Source organism: Myodes glareolus, chromosome 9 (assembly GCF_982192425.1).
Source record: "Myodes glareolus chromosome 9, mMyoGla1.1, whole genome shotgun sequence".
In the NCBI taxonomy this organism is placed as follows: Eukaryota; Metazoa; Chordata; class Mammalia; order Rodentia; family Cricetidae; genus Myodes; species Myodes glareolus.
Genome location: NC_142034.1, coordinates 59,024,151 through 59,046,246, shown reverse-complemented (window position 1 = coordinate 59,046,246; position 22,096 = coordinate 59,024,151). Strand labels below are relative to the sequence as shown.

The 22,096-nt window shown below is 45.6% G+C and overlaps 1 protein-coding gene across 2 annotated transcripts in view; it reads right to left on the bottom strand.

The window, feature by feature from the left end:
- Nucleotides 1-22,096, bottom strand: part of Myocd (myocardin) — a 98,856-nt gene that overhangs the window by 40,718 nt on the left and 36,042 nt on the right. The window contains exons 3-6 of one of the 2 annotated variants that reach the window (XM_048448264.3): nucleotides 18,396-18,439; nucleotides 13,681-13,736; nucleotides 12,068-12,143; nucleotides 7,489-7,650 (exon numbers count right to left, since the gene is read on the bottom strand). In XM_048448264.3, the coding sequence (XP_048304221.2) occupies nucleotides 7,489-7,650; nucleotides 12,068-12,083 (178 nt within the window). In that variant the 5' untranslated portion in view covers nucleotides 12,084-12,143; nucleotides 13,681-13,736; nucleotides 18,396-18,439. The remainder of the gene's footprint in view (nucleotides 1-7,488; nucleotides 7,651-12,067; nucleotides 12,144-13,680; nucleotides 13,737-18,395; nucleotides 18,440-22,096) is intronic. The other variant, XM_048448263.3, reaches the window with a different exon arrangement.

Below are 22,096 nucleotides of genomic sequence, written 5' to 3'. Positions count from 1 at the left end.
CAGTCCAAACACAAGATGAGAAACTTGTCCCCTGCAGCTGGAGTCCAGAGTCCTGCTACTGTTGGAGGAATCCAGCCACGTTTGGTTTAACTCAAGTCAGGAGTCAGGCAAAACACTGCTTCCTCTGGAACTAGGAGATGCAGGATGCTCCCATCCTGTGCAGAAACTATTTAATGATCAGTGAGCACCTTAACATGTGAGAAGAACCCAGGGCTTTCAGTACTAGGGAGTACCTGAGTAATAATGACCACTCATAAACCTAGCAAGGCACCCCACATTCTGTAGAGAAACCATCACTCCCATGGAGACTGTGTGAGCTATATGACATGTTCTGACCTGAAGAGGCAGTTGGGTGCACTCTGGGTGCCCACATCTTTTCTTCCTGTTTAATATGCCATTACAGAATGATGCACATGAGATCAGCTATATATACACACATATATGTATATATGATATAAATGATATATATATTATATTTATATATAAATGATATATATATATATAAACTATAGATTCAGAGAAGCAACTCACATTGGAAGTGGGACCAACAGTAGGTGTCCTATAAAATAGACAAGTCTATGGGGAAAAAAGAGGCTTGATGTGGTAGGTTGCTCAGCTACAAGAGGGTGCCTGGAAAGAAAGAGAAAAATGCCAGATGGGATGGCTCACTGTCAATAGATCCTTACTTGTGTTAGGAAAGGTTCTAGATAATTCTCTCTTAGATTTTAATAAAGCTTGGAGGGAGGGAGGCGACACAGTAGGCCTCTTAAGTCTGGCAGGAGCAAGGAAACACAGCTGGAGAGAGAACCACAATGTATAAACACAAACGGAACGGCACGTGGATGGAGCAGGGGAAACACACAGAGGTCGTGAGGCTGATGAAAAAAACCATCACACTAATGCATCTGCACCTCACCATAGAAGGGATGTGATCCCCGGGGGGAGCAGGCCCACGAGCAAGCTGGGTCGTCTTTGCTCCTGGGAGGGCTCCAGCTGTTGTTCCTACAGCTGGTCTCCAAGCAGTCTTATGATGTTTCTTCATGCGTGTTCCCTAGTTTGTGAGACTCCTAAGTACAAGGGGACACTAGGATGGGGGGGTTCGGGGAGGGATGAGGGCTCTATTCTCTAAGGCTAGCACTGACTTCTGGGATTTCCTTGGACTAAAGCAAATGTATATTTAAGCTTTTTCTCCAGTGGATCCTCGTTTATTCTGCACAGACTTCCTACCCTAGTCTCGAGTTTAACCCTCTGCTCTTTTTATGCATTGCTCAGACCCTGTACTGCTATCGCGCTTAACAGTTTTACTACAATACTAAAGTTACTAAATTGACCTGTCGGCTCTGATCACTGAACAGGAGAATAGAGTGGGGTCTGGCATGTTAGAAGAGACTCGGTAGATAGTCAGTGAAGAGATGCGTGCATGCAAAGGCAATCTTAGCTACCCCATCAGTTTAAATCATCATACGTATTGAATATTTGCAAGTGTGTGTTTTCCTCTGAACTAGGAGCCACAGGACCTTTGTGTTACTGGCGGCCGCTCAGTTCAGCAGTTAGCAGGAGAAGCTGTCACTTTCCACCACCTAACTCATTCATTCATATTCCTATCTTGATGAATGATGACATCACTACCTTGATCGAGAGAAAGAGAAGCCTGTGTGTTGAAAGGCGATCTGCAATCGAGTTATGCAAAATGTTGGTCATGTCAGACTCTTCTTGTACACTGTCAGGCAGGGCTTTCTTCAGCTTGTCAGCTCTCCTCAGACAAGTGTGTCAGCCTCGCGGTGAGTTCTTTCATCTCTCACAAGCCCACTCCACACCACAGACACAGTCCAGTCTGCATGCACAGCCTAATGCTGTACACACACACACACACACACACACACACACACATGAGTGCATGCACAGCCTGACCCTGTACACACACACACACACACACACACAGACACACACACAGACACACACACACACACACACGGGTGCATGCACAGCCTGACCCTGTTCACACATACACACACAGGGGTGCATGCACAGCCGGACCCTGTTCACACACACACATACACACATAGGGGTTCATGCACAGCCGGACCCTGTACACACACACACACACACACACACACACACACACGGGTGCATGCGTGCCCACACACGTACGTACACATGCACACTCAGTTTTGCCTCACCAAAACCCTTCCTGTGCTTATCACTACCTTTTTGTATCCCTCAAAAATTATGTTTTCTCTAGCAAGGGTGTTAGAAAAACGGTTTTATCAAGTTTCTTGAGGAGAAGGACGCTGAAGTTTGAGCCTCTCTGCTTGAAGACGTGCTGTAAAAAGCTTCCAGCACTTAGTCTGCCCTTTTCACTCTGCCCTCCTCACCCCTGCCTCTCTTCCTTCAGGGCTTGACTGAGACTCAGTGGGGATTATTGGTGGGTTCCTGATGAGCAGCAAGTGAGACTTCAGCTCTCTCTCTCTCTCTCTCTCTCTCTCTCTCTCTCTCTCTCACTCTCTCTCTCTCTCTCTCTCTCTCACTCTCTCTCTCTCTCTTTTTCTCTGTGTGGTATACATGTATGCAGTGTGTGAGGAGATCAGATGAGGTGTCAGTCCCAGATTTTTCCTCAGGCACCCTCCACATTGTATTTTGAGTCAGAGTCTCTCACTGAACCGGGAGTTTGTTGATTTGGCTAGATTTACTGACCAGTGAGCCCCTTTTATCTCCCCTTCTCCAGCAATAGAATTACTGGTCTGTCCCTCTGTACCCATCTTTTTATGTGGGCTCTGGGCACTGAACTAGGTTTTCATGTTTGTGCGGCAAGTATTTTTACCAATGGAGCAGTTGCCCTCGCCCCAACTTCATTCTTTGCATCAATTATTTGAGACTATTTATAGCAAACAACCCAATTACTGTTGTAATTACTGTAGCAATTACTGTAATGGCAAAACTTACAGATGAGGCAATCGAGTCACAGTAAGATGAAATGACAAGTGTCTACAGGTGTGTGACCTAAAGCCACCAAACTACAGTTCAAAGCCAACCTGATGCATTCCAAAGCTCTGGTTTGTGGTCACGGGTGCAGCCCAGTGGCAGGGCACTTTCCTTAGAATTTGTGAGGCCCTGGATTTGACCGCCAGTATGAAACAAACAAACAAACAACTCACAAAGAAAGAGAGAGACCCAAACAACAACAATCCTAGAAAACCAACAACAAAACAAGCCTCCTGCTTGCCACCTCCAACTTCTCAGCAAGCTGGATTAGAGGCAAACTGAATTCAAGTAAAGACGTGGAACCAACAGACTTTAAGAATAGAATCATAAACGTCTTTCTAAGAGAAGAACCAGACAGGCTTCTAGTGAATGTAAAGAAGAGAGGAAGAGACAATATCCCACATATAGAAGTTAAGTTGAAAAGTGGAGTGCAGGTTCAGAGACACTTAGAACCACAGCGAGCCAACACCACATACAGCTGGAGACTCATGAGCTTTGACACAGAGGAGGAGGAGAATTTCCAGCATGGGTCAGACCTTCCAGCTGATATAAGATAAAAATTTGAGTACACATGTAACTATGAGCGTCACCATAGAAAGTCATGAAAGAACAACTTCAGAGATGTACACGAGGAAGGCTCATGAAGCTGATCACGAGACCACGTTTAACAATTTCTGTCACTCAGAAAAATTTCAAAGGTAATTGTCAATTATTTAGTGAAATGCATCCAGACAAATCACCCTTTACTTACAGTGAGGTGACTTTCAATAATGCAACAGCTGGAATCTTTCAGGAGGAACCTTACTGCGAAATTGGAATTTTGATCTTTTTCCTGGGTCAGCTCTACCCTCCCCAATCCTTTTGTTGTGCTGGTGGCAACTGTAGTCCGAACTGTGGTCACAGCATGAACAAACCACTCCCCACAGTGTTTCAAGGCGGGATGCTCTAGACCGGGATTCTCAGGGGTAGTAAATATATTTTCGGTTTGGGAACTATCTATTTGCATATGACATCATCATGACTCAAGGAGCAGTCCGAATGGCTTTGACATTTAAATAGGACCAATATAAGACAAAAACAGTAGAAAGCAATATTATTTATGAATGTGCTAATGGGATTGCTGTTGGTCAAATGCGGGGCTCCCCTTTCCACAGTGTGGAGTTACTGCTGGGAAACAGTGCTCAACCAGGGGACCCTTCTCATCCTGTATACTGGTCTCACAGTAGGCAGAGCGCAAGGAGGTATTCATTTCCAGATTTCGCTGAAGATCCAGAAGGTGCTGAAGTGCTATGGATCTAAGCTTCTACAAGTTTAATTGGAACACAGCCATGCCTGTTCGTTTAGTTGTTGCCATGGTTGACGTCCCCACTACAAGGGTGGGTGGGGCTGTTGTGATACACTGAGCTTATAGCTTACTATCTGGCCCTTTAAGAAAAAGAGCCTTGCTTGGAGAATGGTGTGGGATGGGGAAGCAACAAACAAGATTAAGGAACATGCCATGGAGGACTCTTCTTAGTGGCAACTTCCTTAGTGGACTCTTCCTGGACTGTTAGAACACTAAATAAATGCCATGACATGCCAACGAATGAGGAAATTGATCGAGACTTATAAGTAAAATGTGAGCGATTTCTAAACACAGAATCCTGAAAGGCAGCTTCCAGGAAGGTCAGGGTGATTTGGAAGGAAGCGATGGTACCAGACTGTCACAGGCAGCGATGGTTCCCCCCCCCCCCCGCCCCCCGACACTGTTGTTTCACACCCTTTAAGAGCATTGGACTCAGTGTCCTCTTCCAATTGCCCTCAGGGCAGACACGTCCTCACACAACCTATACCAAAAGCAGCTGCCATGTATGAAGGCAGAGATTACAGAGTTCCAGCCAACAGAGAAATAGAATGAAAACATGCGCTCATTCAGCAGCAGTCGGAACGCAGATAAGTATAACATAGAAAGTATGACGTGTTATCACGTCACCTTTACCAGGCAGGTCTGCTGTCCGCCCTAGTCTGGCCATAAGCTCACTGCCTCCTGGCTGTTCTGAACCATTGTCAACCTATCAGTAATAATAGGATTCTACTAAGCAAGAGACACAAGATTATCCAATCATCTCGCATGTCATTATTTATTGCATATATATGAATTTATATGCCTGATGCACAATTTTATACATAAGGCAGGTGTTTATATGACTCCTCAAGAAAAAGAACCACCCTGCTAGATATATGTAGTAAAATTTTACTTTATTTAGTATATTATACTATATCATCTGTATAATTTATATCAAATTGATATAACCTACAAATATAAATATATATTGAGATTCTTATATGAAGTTAAAAACTATTGAAATGTAGTACACACGTCCAGTTCTATGATGACATTGATCATATAATATATAGATTTCCAACTACCAGTCACTGCACAAAGTGCAGCCGGAAACGTGTCTCATTTGCAGACATTTCCACTTAAACAGGATGAACTGTGACACTTACTGACACTACTAAGGAAATCTTCAAAGATGCTAAGAAAAACGAAATAAACAAAATGAATATTTCCAGTGTCACTGTGATCCAAAGGACCTGGCTTACAACAACAAACTGTGTTGAGGGACACGCAGGGTCTGGGTAAAAGGAAAGGGATCTTGTGTTTCTGGCCCGGAAGAATCTGTGTGCTTTAAGCATATGGGTTATGGATCCACTGCACATTAACCTATAAATGTGTTGTATTCGCAAACAAATTTTGACGGGAGTAAGTTAGCATATGAAAAATTGTTCCTAAGTGTTATCTCCAATACACCTCTGTAAGGAGCCAGGAAGCGATAGACAAAGCAAGTTAATGTAAAGAAACTTCTAAAGACTAATGACAAGTCCAGCTGTAAAATACACGACAAAATTCTGGACACAACAAAATGACATGTGCCTCTTAATCTAAGTCCTGAAATATTTTCAGAGGCACTCGGATTTTAAATTTGAAAATGAGGGTGTGTTCATGATGAGGGACATTTAAAAAAAAGTCCATATCATTGAGCTGGGAAATAGTCTCAACTGAAACAAATGCAGAAGCTGTGAAGAAAAAGATGAACAGATGAGAGGGAAATTTGAAAGTGCTGTGTGTAAAACCAGGACGCACAAGGCAACAGCCTGCTAAAACGTCCGCCACACTAGTGACAGTGTTTTTTCTCCTATAGGTAGCACATACACGGAGAAACACAGGCAGCGGGAAGAAAAGAAGAAAGGCTACCAGTTGGGAAGGTGCAATGGCGGTAGAGACTAAAGGTGAGATTAGAAATCTTCCGCCTATAATAGCCAAGTGACAACTTTATAGTCATGGAATAGGATGTTCCAAGAAGCGATGAGAGATGCTCAATGGCATTTTTCTCCCCGGGCTTTTGTCCTGGCTCTGGGAAGGATCTACCCGAGCAGTGGTGAGAGCGTGCACCCCTGAGACCTTAGGCCAAGTTCCAAAGGCCAAGACATTCAATGTGGAGACCGTATGTGAGGAGGCCAGACAACCACTGTGAGATGTCTAAGTGGGCACTGGGAGAGGGGTCAGGGACTCTCCCGAAGTGCCGACTTCCACAGTTACACATTCCAATGGCAGCACCCACTTTGTCTCTGCATGGATGGCTGAGACCGAGACATAAGGCAACTCAAGGGCGCCTCACAATAAACGTAGTTTAGAGTAAGTTGTCCTTACATGCACTTTTGACAACACGTTGAAGCATTTAAATATCTATTGGTAAGTAATACCTTTCCAGTGTCCCCAGGAACTGCCTGCGGGTCTAATTGGAAGAGAGTCAGTTTGCCCATAGGAACGTTCATCTCCCTACTCCACTCCCCTCTGTTTACCCAGGGCCCAATTTACAGCTTAGCTTAGATGAAGTCTGGGCTCGCAAACTGTTTGGCTCCACCTGAGGTCAGCTGGTCTAAAGGTCTGTGAATTGAACTAAGGCAGTTTCTGAGGGAACTGGTGAGTGCATCACCTCCTTGAGTGTTTGGCCTCGGACATGACGTAAGAATTGTCTGTTTGCCGTGTGTCATAACGTGAATTTTGCTTGTGAAAGTCTGGGCATTGCCATCTTCATTTCAACCCTAGAACACAGCAGCCAAACTATTTCCATTGTACTAGTTTTTTCTCCATCTCTCTCTCATTGGTTAACTTGGTTTTTAAGATCTCACTTGAAGCTCAGATTGGTCCAGAACTGACGATGGAGCCCAGGCTGGCCTTGAAATCGTGGCGATCCTCCTATCTCAGCCTCTCAAGTGCTGGGATCGCAGCTGCCAGACTTCCTTACTGACTGCTCTCATCTAACTTTTCTCGTCTCTGCCTCCTTAACATAGAAAGCTAAAGTCAGTGGACCTCTGGGCATGGGGAGCACGCTTGGGGAGCAATCCGTGGCACGGCTCATCCAGTGAGCTGCTTAGAACCGGCTTCCTACCTCGCCAGAGCTGTGGCCGCCCTGGGTTTCACAAGTGTGGGACAGGCATGCCTCCCCCAACCCCAGCTACCTTTTATAGCCTCTTTTACTGAGGAATCCATAGGCAGAATGTTCTTCTCCACCAGTTCCAAGGGTCCTGGGCGGAGAGCAATCTTTTCGTTGAGGTCATCTGCGAGGCGGGCTCTTTTCAGCTTCATCTGAGCAGTTGGGATGGATCTTTCTGTCGTGGAGGCTGCAAGGTGGAAACAGGCAGGGGCCGTTTTAGCATTTGATGTCATTTTGTTTGGTTCGCGTTCTTGGCCGGTGGCTACAAAACCCTGTGTCACACCATGCCCTACATCCTGATAATGTTTCAATGCAAGCCTCATCACTGCCCAGGGATTAGCTCCAGAGAGCAGACACTTCCAAATAAAGGCAAATGAAGAGGCACGGGAAAACTGGAGAAACTCGCCTTGAGAGGATTTGTTTTAAAAAAATGCAATTTGGCAATTTTGTAAGCAAGCAGTCGATGGTTGCATGCGGCCGGCTTGACGCTAGGTGGCTGGCTTTTGAGAATGACTGGCACAGGCAGGGTCTGCAGTATCTGTCATCTCCTGTTGAGAGTTAGAGGGGGAGTGGAACCTTCTAGGGCTTTTAGACTTGTCAATGCTGTGATGCTGACTGAGAGTCAAATGTGACAATACATTGTAAAAGAAAAAATCCCTTGAAACTGAAATTTTAATTAAACAGAAGGAGTTTTGAAAAGAAACTGAATTTATCCAACAGGCAGTTTCTCATCATTTGGAGGGTGGAAAAGGAGAAGTTCAGGGTTCTAAATTCTCCCCTTTGTGGCGGACCCCAAATGTCCTCATTAGGGTGAGCTGTGAGTGATTTCCGTGAAAAAAAAAATAAGAAAAATCTAGTCAATCTGTGGCTCTGGCGGAGAAATACAGGGTCTGTCTTAACGTGCTGAGCTGGAAAAGATGAGGCGTTAATAGATGGCTCTCCCAACCCTCTAATCCAGACCTGGGGTCTTCAGTCTGTGACTGGGCATTTCTTACGCAGCAGAGAACTCCCGCAATCAGCCGCTGGCCATGCTTGTCTAGAAGCTCCACACTAAGAGCAGGAATGTTGGGGCTGCCGAGGTGACACAGCAGTTAAGAGCACTGACTGCTCTCGATGGACTCTACTTTAGTTCCCAGCACCTATGTCAGTGGCCCCCAACTGCCCAGAACCCCAGCTGGGGGGATCTGACACTCTCTTCTGGATTTTACCAGCACTCTCGTATGTCGTTACTCCCCCACCCCTCGCAAACACGTGTCATTAAACAGTAAAATAAATCTTTAGAAAAGAATGTGGCTCTCCAGCTGCTGGCTGGACTCCACTTCCCAATTCAACCCTGCCATAGCCTCTTCTCTTCTCACATCGGCCCTCAACATCTCAGCCTGCCGTGAACGGACCCACTCCCCCCCCATCCCCCACCCCCGCCCGACAGAGAGCTTTCCCTGCCAATCCCTGCAGGCGACCCCTGCTCCCTTCTGCCCTCACCGCATACTGTGCTGTCTTCTGCAATCTGTTTCCTATTTCCTGTCTCCACCTGAGTGAGAAACTCAGGAGAGAGGAGCCATTTTTGTCCTAGTGGGTCTTGGGTACTCGGGGAAACGAACTCTCCCTCCCTGTTGGGGAGACTAGAAGGCTCCGTGGAAGAGACAAGCCACAGAATCAAGGGCTGGAGTGGTAGAGAACCTGATATTGCTGACGATGATAGAAGCAAGTGTTTTAAAGAGCTGGGCAGGAAAGTCAGACAAGCATTGAGTCACACTGCACCTCTTCGGCCACCTAGACCCTGGCGCCCCCAGTGCGCGTGGGATCCCAAATGCCCTGGCTGTGCATGAGAAAATGAGATGAGGGCTGGAGAGATGGCTCAGGGGTTAAGAGAATTGACTGTTGTTCCAGAGGTCCTGAGTTCAATTCTCAGTAACCACTTGATGGCTCACACCCATCTATAATGAGATCTGGTACAAGAACACTATATACATAATAAATAATTTAAAAAAAAAAGAAAATGAGATGAGCCGGGAACTCCCCACGCTGCCCCAGTCATTCTGAGTTGTCTGTTTTTATTATTAGATCAATACATTTTCTTCCCAGAACTGGACTACAAATGTGCATATTTACATGTTTAGCTTGTCTTCCCAGAATTGGTCTAAAAATCCTGGTTTGCTCTCTGCTGTTTTCACTAAACATCCTCTAAGTTTTTTCTTGTTAACTCATTATTCTTCAAAACCCTAGCTGTGGTGGCTGTGTAGTATTAAACTAGACAGAGGATCCCCAGTTTACTTGGGGGGGGTCCCCTATTGTTGGACATTTTACCAGTTTCAATATTTCCCCCTCCAAATATAACTCCTTGCTAAATATATTGCATCCTAACCTTTACAAATGCAAGATTAGACTCACAGTCAAGGGTTTGGCACACTCTGCCAAGCTGCCCTGTAGAAACTGACCTGGCTGTACCCCACCAACAGAGCACAAATGGGGCATGTTTGCCACATGCAATATTTATTTTTATTTTTAATTGTTTTTTATTTAGCTATATATCTTATCTACTCCCCTCCCTTCCTCTCTTCTCCCCTTCTACTCCCTCCCAAGGTCCCCATGCTCCAAATTTACTCAGGAGATTTTGTCTTTTTCTACTTCCCATGTAGATTAGATCCACATATGTCTCTCTTAGGGTCCTCTTTGCTGTCTAGGTTCTCTGGGATTGTGAACTGTAGGCTGGTTTTTCTTTACTTTATGTCAAAAAGCCACTTATGAATGAGTACATATTATATTTGTCTTTCTGGGTCTGGGTTAGCACACTCAATATGATGTTTTCTAGATCCATCCATTTGTCCACAAATGGAGTACTACACAGCAGAAAAAAGTCAATATTAATTTTCATTTTCTAACTCAATCATTGAAAATCTGTATCATAATTGAAAGGCATTTCTTGCACAATTTATATAGCTGGAATTTTGTGCCAACATGACAGTGACTCCCATGGTCTTTATAGATGCCATTGTCAAGGAGGTAAGAATTTTGTCACTTGTACCTGAGAGCCCTTGGGTTCTTCAGAGCCCCCCTCTTCAGATTCTGTGCTGCCTTCTCTCTATCTTACAGCATCTCACTCTCTCCATGGTGGCAGAAAGGTCAGGAAGTTAAAAGGATCGGAGACGATGCTGATCAAAGAGAAAAGACTCACAACTTCCTCTCTATTTCAGGGCCTTTCCTACTTGTACAACTTGTATCCAGACTTGGAAGGAAAATCATGTTCTAGAGAGAGCACCCTGGTGCTGGGTGCATGCTGCACCTCCACCTTAAATGCCCCTCCATCTTCCCTAACCTGGGCCATACTTCACATCCCAGCTCCTTCTCTTCCCTTCTGCAGTCTGTTCTGAGTCGTATGACTCCCTTCTGAGGTCTCCTCCATGCATCCCCACCACCGTGCATGCTCTCCATGCATCCCCACCACCGTGCATACTCTCCATGCATCCCCACCACCGTGCATGCTCTCTATGCATTCCCACCACCATGCATGCTCTCTATGCATTCGCAATATGCATTTTCTCTCTTGTGCTGGGTGGCAAATGCTAATACTTATGTCTTTCTTCTCTGTTACCCTGGAGGGTTCACTAACGGCAGACATCCACATCTTGGTCATCTCTGCACTGACAAGGTCAGCCAAATCCTTGCAACCATCAGTGCAGCACTTTCTCACTGATCAAAGAGTTCACAGAAAATGTCCAAGTAGAGGCTGAGCCTTTCTGAAGCTGGCACCAGAGGTCAGAGCATCCCCATTACAGGAAAGGCCTCTGCTCTGCTCAGGTGTCAGACTAAAGTGGCAAAACAAACATTTGCTTTGTTTCCTATTTCCCAACATGGTCAGAGCAGCCCAGGGTGGAGCTTCATGGGTCAGCATTGATTTTTCTGAGGTCACTATTTCCTACACTCTAGAGCAGTGGTTCTCGACCTTCCTGGTGCTGGGACCCTTTAAGACAGTTCCTCAAGTTGTGGTGGCCCCCAATAATACAATTATTTTTGTTGCTACTTCACAAGTGTAATTTTGTTACTGTTATGAGTCGTGATGTAAATACCTGTGTTTTCTGATGGTCGTAGAGGACCCCTGTGAAAAGGCCATTTGAACCCCAAAGAGGTTGCAGCCCACAGATTGAGAAGCGTTGCATTGGAATACAAAGGCATCCGCAGAGCAGAATCAAGCTGCTATCTGATGACTATGGGAACAAGTAGATGAACTCTCCATGTGGACAGAGGAGGACTCTCTGTAAGTGCTCAGCAAAATGATGGAGCTGCCTGGCCTTAAAGTCAGGAATGGTGTAGGCGAGGCAGGAAATCAAATCTGAAGCAAATGTGTGGCTTTCTAAGTCTTCTGTGAGGCTAAGAATGACTGGATGACGGTTCAAACGTGCCCCAGTGCAAAGCTGGCATGTATATGCACATGTGTATATGCATATATACATATATATTTGGTTTAGAAAGATTTTTATTTTATTAATTCATTTATCTTCGGAGAGTCTTTTAAAGGGACTTAGCAAATACAGAGACAGGAAGCTCTAGAGAAATGGCCCCCTGCTGGGCAGGCACATCATTGTTTATGATTTAGGTAGCCTTACCTTGGAGAATGTGCATATTAACCAGGCTGCCACGATCAGATCTGTTTCTGCCCTTGTGCTTTAGGGAATCTTCAGTCTGTAGAACAAAAGCACAAAACTCTCAATTTCTCTCCAAAGGAAAAAGTATTCTATAAGTAGCAAATGGAAAATACCCCCTCTTTCCCCACGTTTTTGCAAAGAAACACAAAATTTCCCCTTAGAATTTCAGTATGGAAAAGAAGGGCAGAGGGGTGAAAAGCCTGGGCCGAGTCAAGGGCTCTGAACAAAGGCAGTCTAGCTATGTTCATATGGAAGTTGACGGGCTCTAAACAAAGGCAATCTAGCGGTTTTCATAGGGCAGTTGACCTGGAGTCATTTGCTATAATGGATCCGATTGCCTAATTGTCACAAAAGCAACCAAGGTCAGGGATAAAACATCGCACAAACTTGAACTACGATAGGACTCTCTACAGCCCTTGCCAGTGGTCTCTGACATGGCAAAGTGTGCAACCTGCAGTCTAGACTTTGGAAGACACCCAGGGAAGGGTGGTTTGCCACACCCCATTGTCGTGGAGGAGCTGTCTGGAGGACTGACAGGCGAGGCTCAAACCAACTGAGAATCGCAGCCTTCTAACTCCCTCTTCCAGGTTCTTCGCTCTCCATGTACTAGGTCTCCCCATTGTTGATAACTTCTGTTGTTCATTATTCTGCCTTGCTAGGAATCCCAGCTCCTCACAAACAAGTTGGGAGAACCGCAAATTCTGTTCTTCCTGTCTGTTCACAGACAGGCTACAAGACTGCAACTAACAGGCAAGAAAAGACCCCGGCCAGGCATTTCCATGTCCGAGAAGGTGCTGGTGGCTCCTACATTGTATCGATATTACTGATATTATCAGGAGTAGAAATCTACGATAAAGGTGACCAATGAGTATGTCAAATTTTCCTTTAAATGAAAAAACTGAAATAAACCAAATGACCCTGTCTCCCAAATGAGAAAACACAATCAATGCCATTCTTCGTGTAGCTCCCTCCACTCACAACCTTCGTCTTTCCACTGAACCCTCTTATGAAAATCTGATTTTGCTAAGAATGACTGTACCGACAGGGCAGTGGTGGTACACAATTTAACCCTAAGACTCAGAAGGGAGAGAGAGGCAGGCAGATCTCTGTAAATTTGAGGCCATCCTGGTATACAAAGCGAGTTCCAGAACAGGCTCCAAAGTTGCACAAAGAAATCCTGCTTTGAAAAACAAAAAGACAAAACAAAACAAAACAAAAATGACTGTTGGAAAAGATAACTCAGAGGGAAGACCAACCTTACTTCCTTTCCTAAAGGTGTTCTGACCTTTTGACCTCTAGCCTATCTTTGATGACTGTCCTCCACCACGGAGTGATTAAAAACATTTCTTCTTTAAGCCGAAAACTGTCACTCTCAGAGCTTCCACAGGAGATGTCATTTTCACAGCTGTCTTTGTTCACGGGAGTGCGAGTCCACGCAGAATGAGGATGGGGAGGCAGCGCTTCCTTTGGAGTTTGTGGTAGAAATCCTACGCACCCGAGCCAACATTCTAGCACGCACTCTCTACACCCTGTCGGCCACCCCTCGTTCAGAAAAGGCAGTTTGCAAAAATTACCTTGTCACTCTCCAAATGTTTTCTTGGGTCATGGAATTCAGTTGGACTTTTCAGTGCTGCAACAGAAAGATAAAAGAGATGAGCGGGGGCTGGCTTGAGGCAGGGTCAGTCTTGCAGGGTTGCCGTGTGCGTGCTGAGCTATGCACAGTCTGGAAGTGATGGCCTCTCTCAGGCTACAAGCAACAAAGAGGAGAGACCCAGAGGATGCCAGCTGCCCAGAAGCCACAAGAGACAGAGCAAGGCAGAACTCGGGGTAAACCAGGAAGAGCAGCAGAGGCAGGATTTGTGACAAGAGAAGTAGTGGCGTCAGGCCATGCCAGGTTTCTGAGGGCATAGTGGGGCCGGGCTGGAATAACATTGGTTTGAGGGCTAAGTGGGGCAGCTAACACCCTCACTGACTTTGCTACGCTTTTAGTTCTGTCAGCTTGGGGGATAGTTGTAGTCTGGGATGCATGTGGCTATCCTGGAGGAGGAGACTATTTCGTAATAGAATGTGGCTGGTTGATCATGGGCAGACAGACAAGGGTGTCAAGTGAGAAGCTGAGATTCAGAACAGGAGAGTTCAAAGGGTCCAGTGAACTCCAATCCCAGCCCTAACCAAAGTGGGGAAACTGAGGTCCATGGACATGGATTGCCTTGTACGGGAACACATAGTTGGCTCCTAGGTCCTCTGATTCCCTCATTTTTTCCAGGATCTGGTTCCGGCTGCTCTCTGGCAGCAGAGGTGGGCTTCCCTCGACAGTTCTGTCCGGTGGCACAGAGTGGCACAGAACAGTCAACCTGGCCCAGTTAGCACTTCCGATCTTCTCTGTGTCCTCCCATCTTTCCTTGGAAGCACCTCTTCTCTAGGGTTCCATAGCAAACGTGCAGAACAGCTTTCTGCACACATCTGAATTTTGTGTTGGCTTCCTGGCCTCCTGGGAACGGTATCAGCTGGAAGCCATAGACAATCAGGCTTCGCTGCAAGTGAAGTGGTTGAGCAGAGTACGGAATTGCCTTGCTTTTCTTTTTATAGTCATTCGTCTGGATATGTTTATGAAACACACAATCCAGATTCTACAAGTATTCTAGCAGGTGTCCACTCTTACATTACAGGCAAGGAAGTCATTTTCCAAATCGAATTAGGTTTCTAACTAGTTCGGTGCTTGCGTGCGTGCGTGCATGCATGCGTGTATGTGTGTGTGTACTCGTACAGAGTTCAAGCTAACAGGACCTGGTAGGCACCATAGTGAGGCTTGGCCATACTATTTTCTCTGTAGGATGCTATTATCAATTCCCCCAGCTCAGTCCCACATTAGCAATGCTGACCAAAGGCCATGCCAAAAATTGTCCCAGCCGGCTGCTTTGTACCCAATACAGTCGACATGACCCTTTCTCTCTTCGACTGGAGCAACAGAGGCTCTTTTTCAAAGGGAAAAAGGACGGATTCTTAGCTTGACTATCACATTTCACACTGACCTGGCAAGGGGTTCTCAGCTTCTGTTTGATTGCCACATATTCCTCCTTCAAATGGACCCCCCAGCCACACCTACTACTGTCGATGCCCCCCTTTCTTTCTTACTTTTTCCCAGGCAAGTGTTTCTGAGAAACAAACGTCTAGTGCTATTGTGGCTCATGTACTTTCTTCGGCAGGATTCTCGGTACCCTACCTTGGGAATGTACAGAGTGACTCCCCCTCGCCAAGCTTCCAGGTCACAGCGTCTACTTGGGCCCCTGTATTGTGTGCATTCTGCTCCAAAAGGTGTTTACCCCTGGTGTCCATGGAATTAAGCATTACATGTTAGTAGGGCTGAGTTACTTTCATCACCTGTAAAGGGACTGATTCTGAACTTTATTGAGTGGCTAGGAAGAATAATGTGTTTTTCCTGGAGGTAGTCTCCAAAGGGAATACCCCACAATCTTTAGATATTGTCCACATTCTAAATACAATTTGTTTTCAAAAATTATTGTGCGTGCCTTTGTATGTATGATGTGTCTGTGGGGGCACAAGCTGAGGGGCATGTGTGGAAGAAAGAAGATGGCTTTGTGGGGTTAGCTCTCTCTTTTCACATTGTGGGAGTTCTGTGCATTGAGCTCAATCTATCAGATTTGTGTAGCAAATGCCTTTCGCCACAGAGCCATCTTGCTGGCCCACACAATTGCTTCTAACTGGACACGAGGGGAATTGACCGACTCTGCATCCTTGAGATTCTTCAGGTCTCACCAGCCGAGCTTCTCCCTTTTCAAGGAAACACGGCATCCCCTGCCCTGGTTCTACAAAGCCACAACTCATGACTGTCACTTCCTTTCCTGGGAAACGACCGAAACAGTTTAGTTCTCGGTGTTAGGAGCACAACGGTCTTCTGGAACCTTCTACTGCAGGGTGGGAAGCAATGTCCATTTAATGAGGTCTTGAGAAGAACAGGAAGAGGCCTACATGCTGCCCTCACCGAGTAAATGCTCTCCTCAGGGCTTGCTGTGGGGGTTGGGTGTGCTATGGGGCGCTAGCTTGAAGTCACATTATGGAAAACTCCCCAGCAGAGTGGCCCTGGGGTTGAGGTTTGCCTACCCTGTGACTCCAGAGAATGTGGGCTCTAGCCATCTCCCCTGCAGGCCTCCAAAAGTCATAAAGCCTCCCTCGGTTGATTTTTTTTTTAAAAATACACAAAAGACCTCTTCTGCTGCCAGCCCAGGGAGTATCAAATGGCAAAATTTCATATTTAAAGGACACTGACATTTAAGATGGAAAAGGAATTTGGATTTCTAAATTAAAAAAATAAGTTCATGTGATTTCAAATTAGAATTCGACTATAAATCCAGTCAGCCACACATCTGACTTGTTCCCCTGGAGGAAGATTAATCGCTCCTCACAGGGGAATTCATGTTCTCGCCTCAGCGTTTAGTCGCAGGCTATTCCTATTTCTGTCCCTGCAGCTCCAGCTAATTTGGGTCAGCTGTGTGGATAAACATTCGCCTAGATAAGAACAGGCCTCCTGCGGTCCATTCTGCACCACTCGACTTCAGGCCTTCAAGGGGATCCAATGAGGCCGAGGTTGCAGAGAACTCATTAAGGCTGAGGCGGGGCTCTTTGGCTGAGGGCTGGGCTTTGGTGTTGAATGGCAGCCCATAAGGGATGCAGCGGCACTGACTTCTCTCTAGGGGACCTCTCACTACCAGGCCCAGAGAGAACTCGGAGTACTCTGTCGTACTCCATTGAATAGAGACGGAAGGAGATGCCAAGAGCCGCAGACGGTTCTTAGGACAGGCCTCCGGGACCGGCAATTCCCAGCATCAATTGGGAACTTGTTAGACGTTTGGGACCTTGAACCCCATCTCAGAACCACAGCCGCAGAATTTCTGGGAGTGAAGCATAGGAATTTGGCTTTGAACGAACTCTCCAGGTGTTGTTGATACCCAAGTTTAAGGACAACAGCCCGTGGGACTTGTAAGACTAGTGTGCTCCTATTGAAGGTCTCACAGACACAGCGAGTTCTAATAGGAAGCTCTGGATTGGGCTTGTCGGGATTGGATTTCAGTTCCTAGAAAGGATGCTCGGTGACTGACAGTCTCTTTGCCACTGCTGCCTGGAGTCACAGCAATGTAGTTTAAAAGTGCCAGCTCCAGTGAAAACCATTTGCTAGTAAATTCGTAGCTCCCTTGTTAGTTGAAAGTAGACATGTGGATTAATAATGAATTTAGTAATAATTAGGTTTTTTAAATTTAAATTTTATATATTTTGGTGTTTTGCTGGCATGTATGCGAGTGTACTGTGTGTGTGCCTGGTTCTCACACTGGCCAGAGAAAGGTGTCAGATCCCCTGGAACTGAGGTTACAAAAGGCTGTGAATTACCATGTGGGTGCTACAGGGTAGTCTGTGGGGAGGGAGACACGGTCATGTCCATACGTGAGACTCACGGTGCTGTGTGATTAAAGGTATCCCGGGTACCTGAGAATTTAGGACCCATCTAGTTGAGACCTCTCCTTGATGGTATAACCTTGAACTAATTCAGTAGGTTTTCTGCACTCTTGGCTTCCCACTTATAAAATGGACTTCATGGTGTTTGCTCACGCTGCCTTGCTCTGAAAGGTGGACAGGCGTTGAATACTTCCCTCTGAGTAGTCAGGATACAGGCTTTGTGGAGGTGATAACCGCTTAGAAATTACTCTATCTATGTATCTTATCTCTTTCTCTCTGAGGGGAAGTTGATAATGGATCACTTATTCTGTGCTCAAATTATAGTCTTTGGGGTTTGAAAACAGTGTATTTGCCCCATGTAGCTGATGACATTTAAGGCCTGGTGTGTACACTTAGAGTCTGATCTCACACATGCAAATACTTGGGAGTTTCTCCCGTCGTGGATACAGAGACAAATTCAAAGCACGTCTCCAGTGACTGGTTCTCTACTTCTTAAGAAGCAGGGCAACCGGAAAATTGAGGGAGAGACGAGAGAGAAGAGAGGAGACACGTCCCCTAGCTCTGAGGGCGAGATGGTAGGGAGAGAGGAAGAGGCAGACAGATTAATCCCCTCGTGCCACGCGTTCTGCTCAGGCAGCCAACAGTGTGTGGTAGGTGCCCGTGGGGAGAAGCCAAGTCAGCTGGTGCACTGAGAAAAGGCAGGGGGGACTCTGTCCCGTGAATGTCTCAACACTATGGTGAGGCTGCATGGGGGGTGGGTGCGGGGATGGCCCGTCATTCTTCTGGCTACTCAGGAATGCCACAGAGTTCAGGGGTTTACCAAGGCTTTGCGGTAAGTATGTGGCTGATGTAGCTTGGATTAGTCTGCAAAACAAATAAAGGCAGCACCATTCACCGACAGCTCCTCGTATCTCCAAATTCATTTACATAGATCAGATCATTGAACTCAAGCTGCCCGGAAATCCCTCTCCAGTCAGAGGGGGCTTTCTCTGAAACTGTGGGCACACAGTGACCTCTCTGGTCTCTAGGTCCTCAAACATCTAGCCCAGTTCTTTCCTCTCCTTTTCCATTCCAGGAAGACAGCGGTATCCCTGTATTCCCCGAGTTTATCCCCACTAGGTGTTCTTTGGTAGCAGAGAGGGAGGCAACACTCAGGTTCCTCCTCCAAACCCCTTGGTACCCATTCTCAAGAAGGCCTTTATACTTCCCCAACTTCTCAACAGAAACAGTCAAACGAGGGCTCCGTGGAGCTAGCTCCTTAGCGACTCAGAAACTCTGTCTGATTCCTGTGTGTATGCCCTAGGTACAGCCTTACTCCTAGTAGATGCTCATAGCTTTAAGGCAATTTTTAGTACATTTAGGTCAAGAGGCTGAGAACCTTTTATGTGGGAGCTTTGGAAGGGGTCAAAATAAGATGGAGCCATTTAAGATTCCGAATTCAAGACTGGAGCAAGTCCGAGCCAGATCAAATCCTAGCACAGAGATGGGAGTCGGGCATGAAATTCCACCTCTAACTTTGGGGTTATTGATAATTGTTAGCTGCTGGGAGAGGGAGTTTCCTCTAAGAGTATAGCCCCCTGGTAAGTCAATGATGCTCCGTTGGAAGCCTACATGTCCAAAAATGTTTACACATCATGGGTTTAAATAAAACAACACAAAGTTGGGTGGGTAGGGAATCTGGCGTGTGTTTGGAAAGAGTGAATATAAGCGAAACTCTTAATGCAGCTATCAGAGGGATAATAAAAATTTTAAAAATAAAAAACGTCTGCCTGGGAGGGTGATGCTCAGGTATAAGGAGTGTAGGGAGGATATTTGTATGAAGACAATGAGGAAAATCCTCCTTGACGTTCCCAAGACAAGAGGGAGCCCTCTTCTAAAGCCCCAAGAGTGCGCTTTCTTTATATCCTACATCCTTGAGCCTGCAGACCTGCTGAAGACATCCTTTCAAACCCTAGCTTCAGTGGAGAGTCAGACAGTTCCACCTGGGGAATCATACGTGTGTCTGAGAGATAATTCCAAACAATAAAGCTTTAGATTTCACGGCTGTTTGGAGAGCATGGACCTCACCACTCACTGTGAAAACTGCCTTAGGATATGGCTCAGCCTCCTACTCAGGTCCAAAGAACACTTTTTTTCCATTAAGTTGCTCTACGCCAAGGTTCTACATTGGCCTAAGAATATAAGAAGACATCTGTCTTCACTTCTAATCAAAAGATGGTGCATTTAATTTTATTCAAAGCACCAGAAGAGGGAAAACCATAAACTCATACAAACTCATAAAAACAAGTGAATGTTTTTAAAGTGATTGGAGGTATTAGGGAAAAAAATATTGCTGCTACTGGTGTGGACTGTTTGTTACTTAGCAGCAACCTCAAAGCCTGAACATTGCATGGCCATGAAGAAGGAAGGAAGGAAGGAAGGAAGGAAATTGAACCCTGTTGGACGAGGTGGACAAGTCAACTGGTGACCTGCTCATTGGGGTCAGAGAAGAGAAAACACAGTTTATCATCACACTGAGAAAGAGTAAGATCTGTCAGAGCTGGTCAGAGTGAAACATCTCATTGAGACAACTGGGCCATCCTCCATGTTTTCCCAGCGGGTTTCTGCAGTACTGGAATCAAAGCCAGGGTTGTTGTTTTTTTTTTGTTTTTTGTTTTTTTTTTTTTTTTTTTTTTTTGCACTAAAAGTGGGTGTCGCACCACGGGTCACACCCCACATCTCTCCTTGACTATTTTAGTCACAATGATTTACGTTCTTACAAATGGAAAACGACTTTTTGGAACATTTGAGAGATATAGTCTGTGTGGGGCCTGAGCCTCGCGGGTAGAAAGGGGGTCTGTGTGGGCACTGGACATCACGGGTTCTGACCTCTGTTCTATCACACGAAGAGAGAGCTGGCATTCCCGCAGGCTCTGGAGATAACCCAACGTAAAGAAACAAAACAACTGCCCAAGAGTGGCAGTTTCCCATTAACTGCATATATGTGACAATTTAGAATTAATCACTAATGTGGTCTTTGGTTTTGTATGTAGGCAATTTATAGTAAGTTGTGAAATTTTCAGAGAATTACAGTTATTTCACACCATGGGCCAAGTGGGATTTTACAATAATCTTATTTTATGTATTAAGTTCTTGCGAGTTAATAGGAGAGGGGCCTGGAACTCACTGAATCTGCTTTAGAACATCAGAAAACTCTCTCAGGCCTTCAGCTTCGTTTCCATGAATGTTAGCTAGAAATAAGGATTTGACTGCCGTGAGTGTCTCAGATCTCTGCTGAAGAGAAATATCACTCTAGTGAGGAGACTTCGAGGCTCCTAGGAGTGTTGAGGAGAGGCCCAGGGAGGGGTACAGACCATTAGCACTGCCTTGGCTACAAATCACGTAGATGGTTTCCTGAAAAACTTAAAAAAAAAAACTGAAAAACTTTTTTTAAAAACCGGAGAATTAGCTGAACTTTGTAGCTTTTTGTTCTTTCACTTTTTTTCTCCTTTCCTCTTTCTCTTAAAAAATTGAAATAATAGATGAAGGTCTTCTTGGGGCAGACAGTGAGATCCCACTGAATTAGATTGACTTATTGTCAGATCCCCTAGTATTCTGAATTCCTCCCAGGAATCATCTTGGTCATTATTGTGGGCATCTCAATGCATGGCTCTGGAGTCTGTACACAGTTAATAAAATGTATTAAATAAGGCTAAATCCAGGAGAATCAGAGCCTTTTGGAGCCTCTTGCCCTCAACTACCTTTAGGTTCCTTGGTGTGCTGTTCCTGTTAGGACTCTGGGTACACCAGCAGGGGCAGGAACTGGTTCTTTCTCTAGTTTCCTGAAGAGAGCTGAGCAGAGCAGGCCCATCCACACAGGGTCTGCGGTCTGTGCCAGACACCCACACACTTTCCCACGGCAGGAGCTGCTTCCTTAGAAACTGTGGCTGGGGGGAGGGGGCTAATGAGCAAACCTTTATCATTTGGCTGGGTTTCAAGTAAGACATTTTATTCTTTGCAGGACTTCCCTGCCCTGAAAATACCTTGATGATGCAACGGACTGGTCACAAACTCTCTCTAAGCATTTCAATAGTGCTTCATTGATATCTACCCTACTTGAGTCTGAAAATTCTGGAGAAGAAAACATTCCATCTCCACTCTGTTTTTTTACAGGAAAAGATGCCCCACCTGTACACCTGACATGACAGCCATGACCTAAACTATACCCCGGGAGTCAATGCTGTCTTGACCTTTTATTTTTCACTTGTTTCCAGATTTATCTCCATAGGCTTCAAAAATATTCTTATCCAAAAGCCAGCTGTGAAATTCAGGTTCAGCCTTTGGGCATGTGGACTAAATTTTGTTTTAAATCAGTTGTGAACATGGATGAGGTTCTGGTGTGCGTGAGCCATCTGCCCTTCCAAAATGAAGAGGGGACACCTCTGAGGACGTGGCCATGAGATTTGCAGTCTCAGATCCCTGGCTTCCATCCTTCTCACTTTCAGGAGACTGAGCAGATGAACACACCAGACAGGAGCTTGC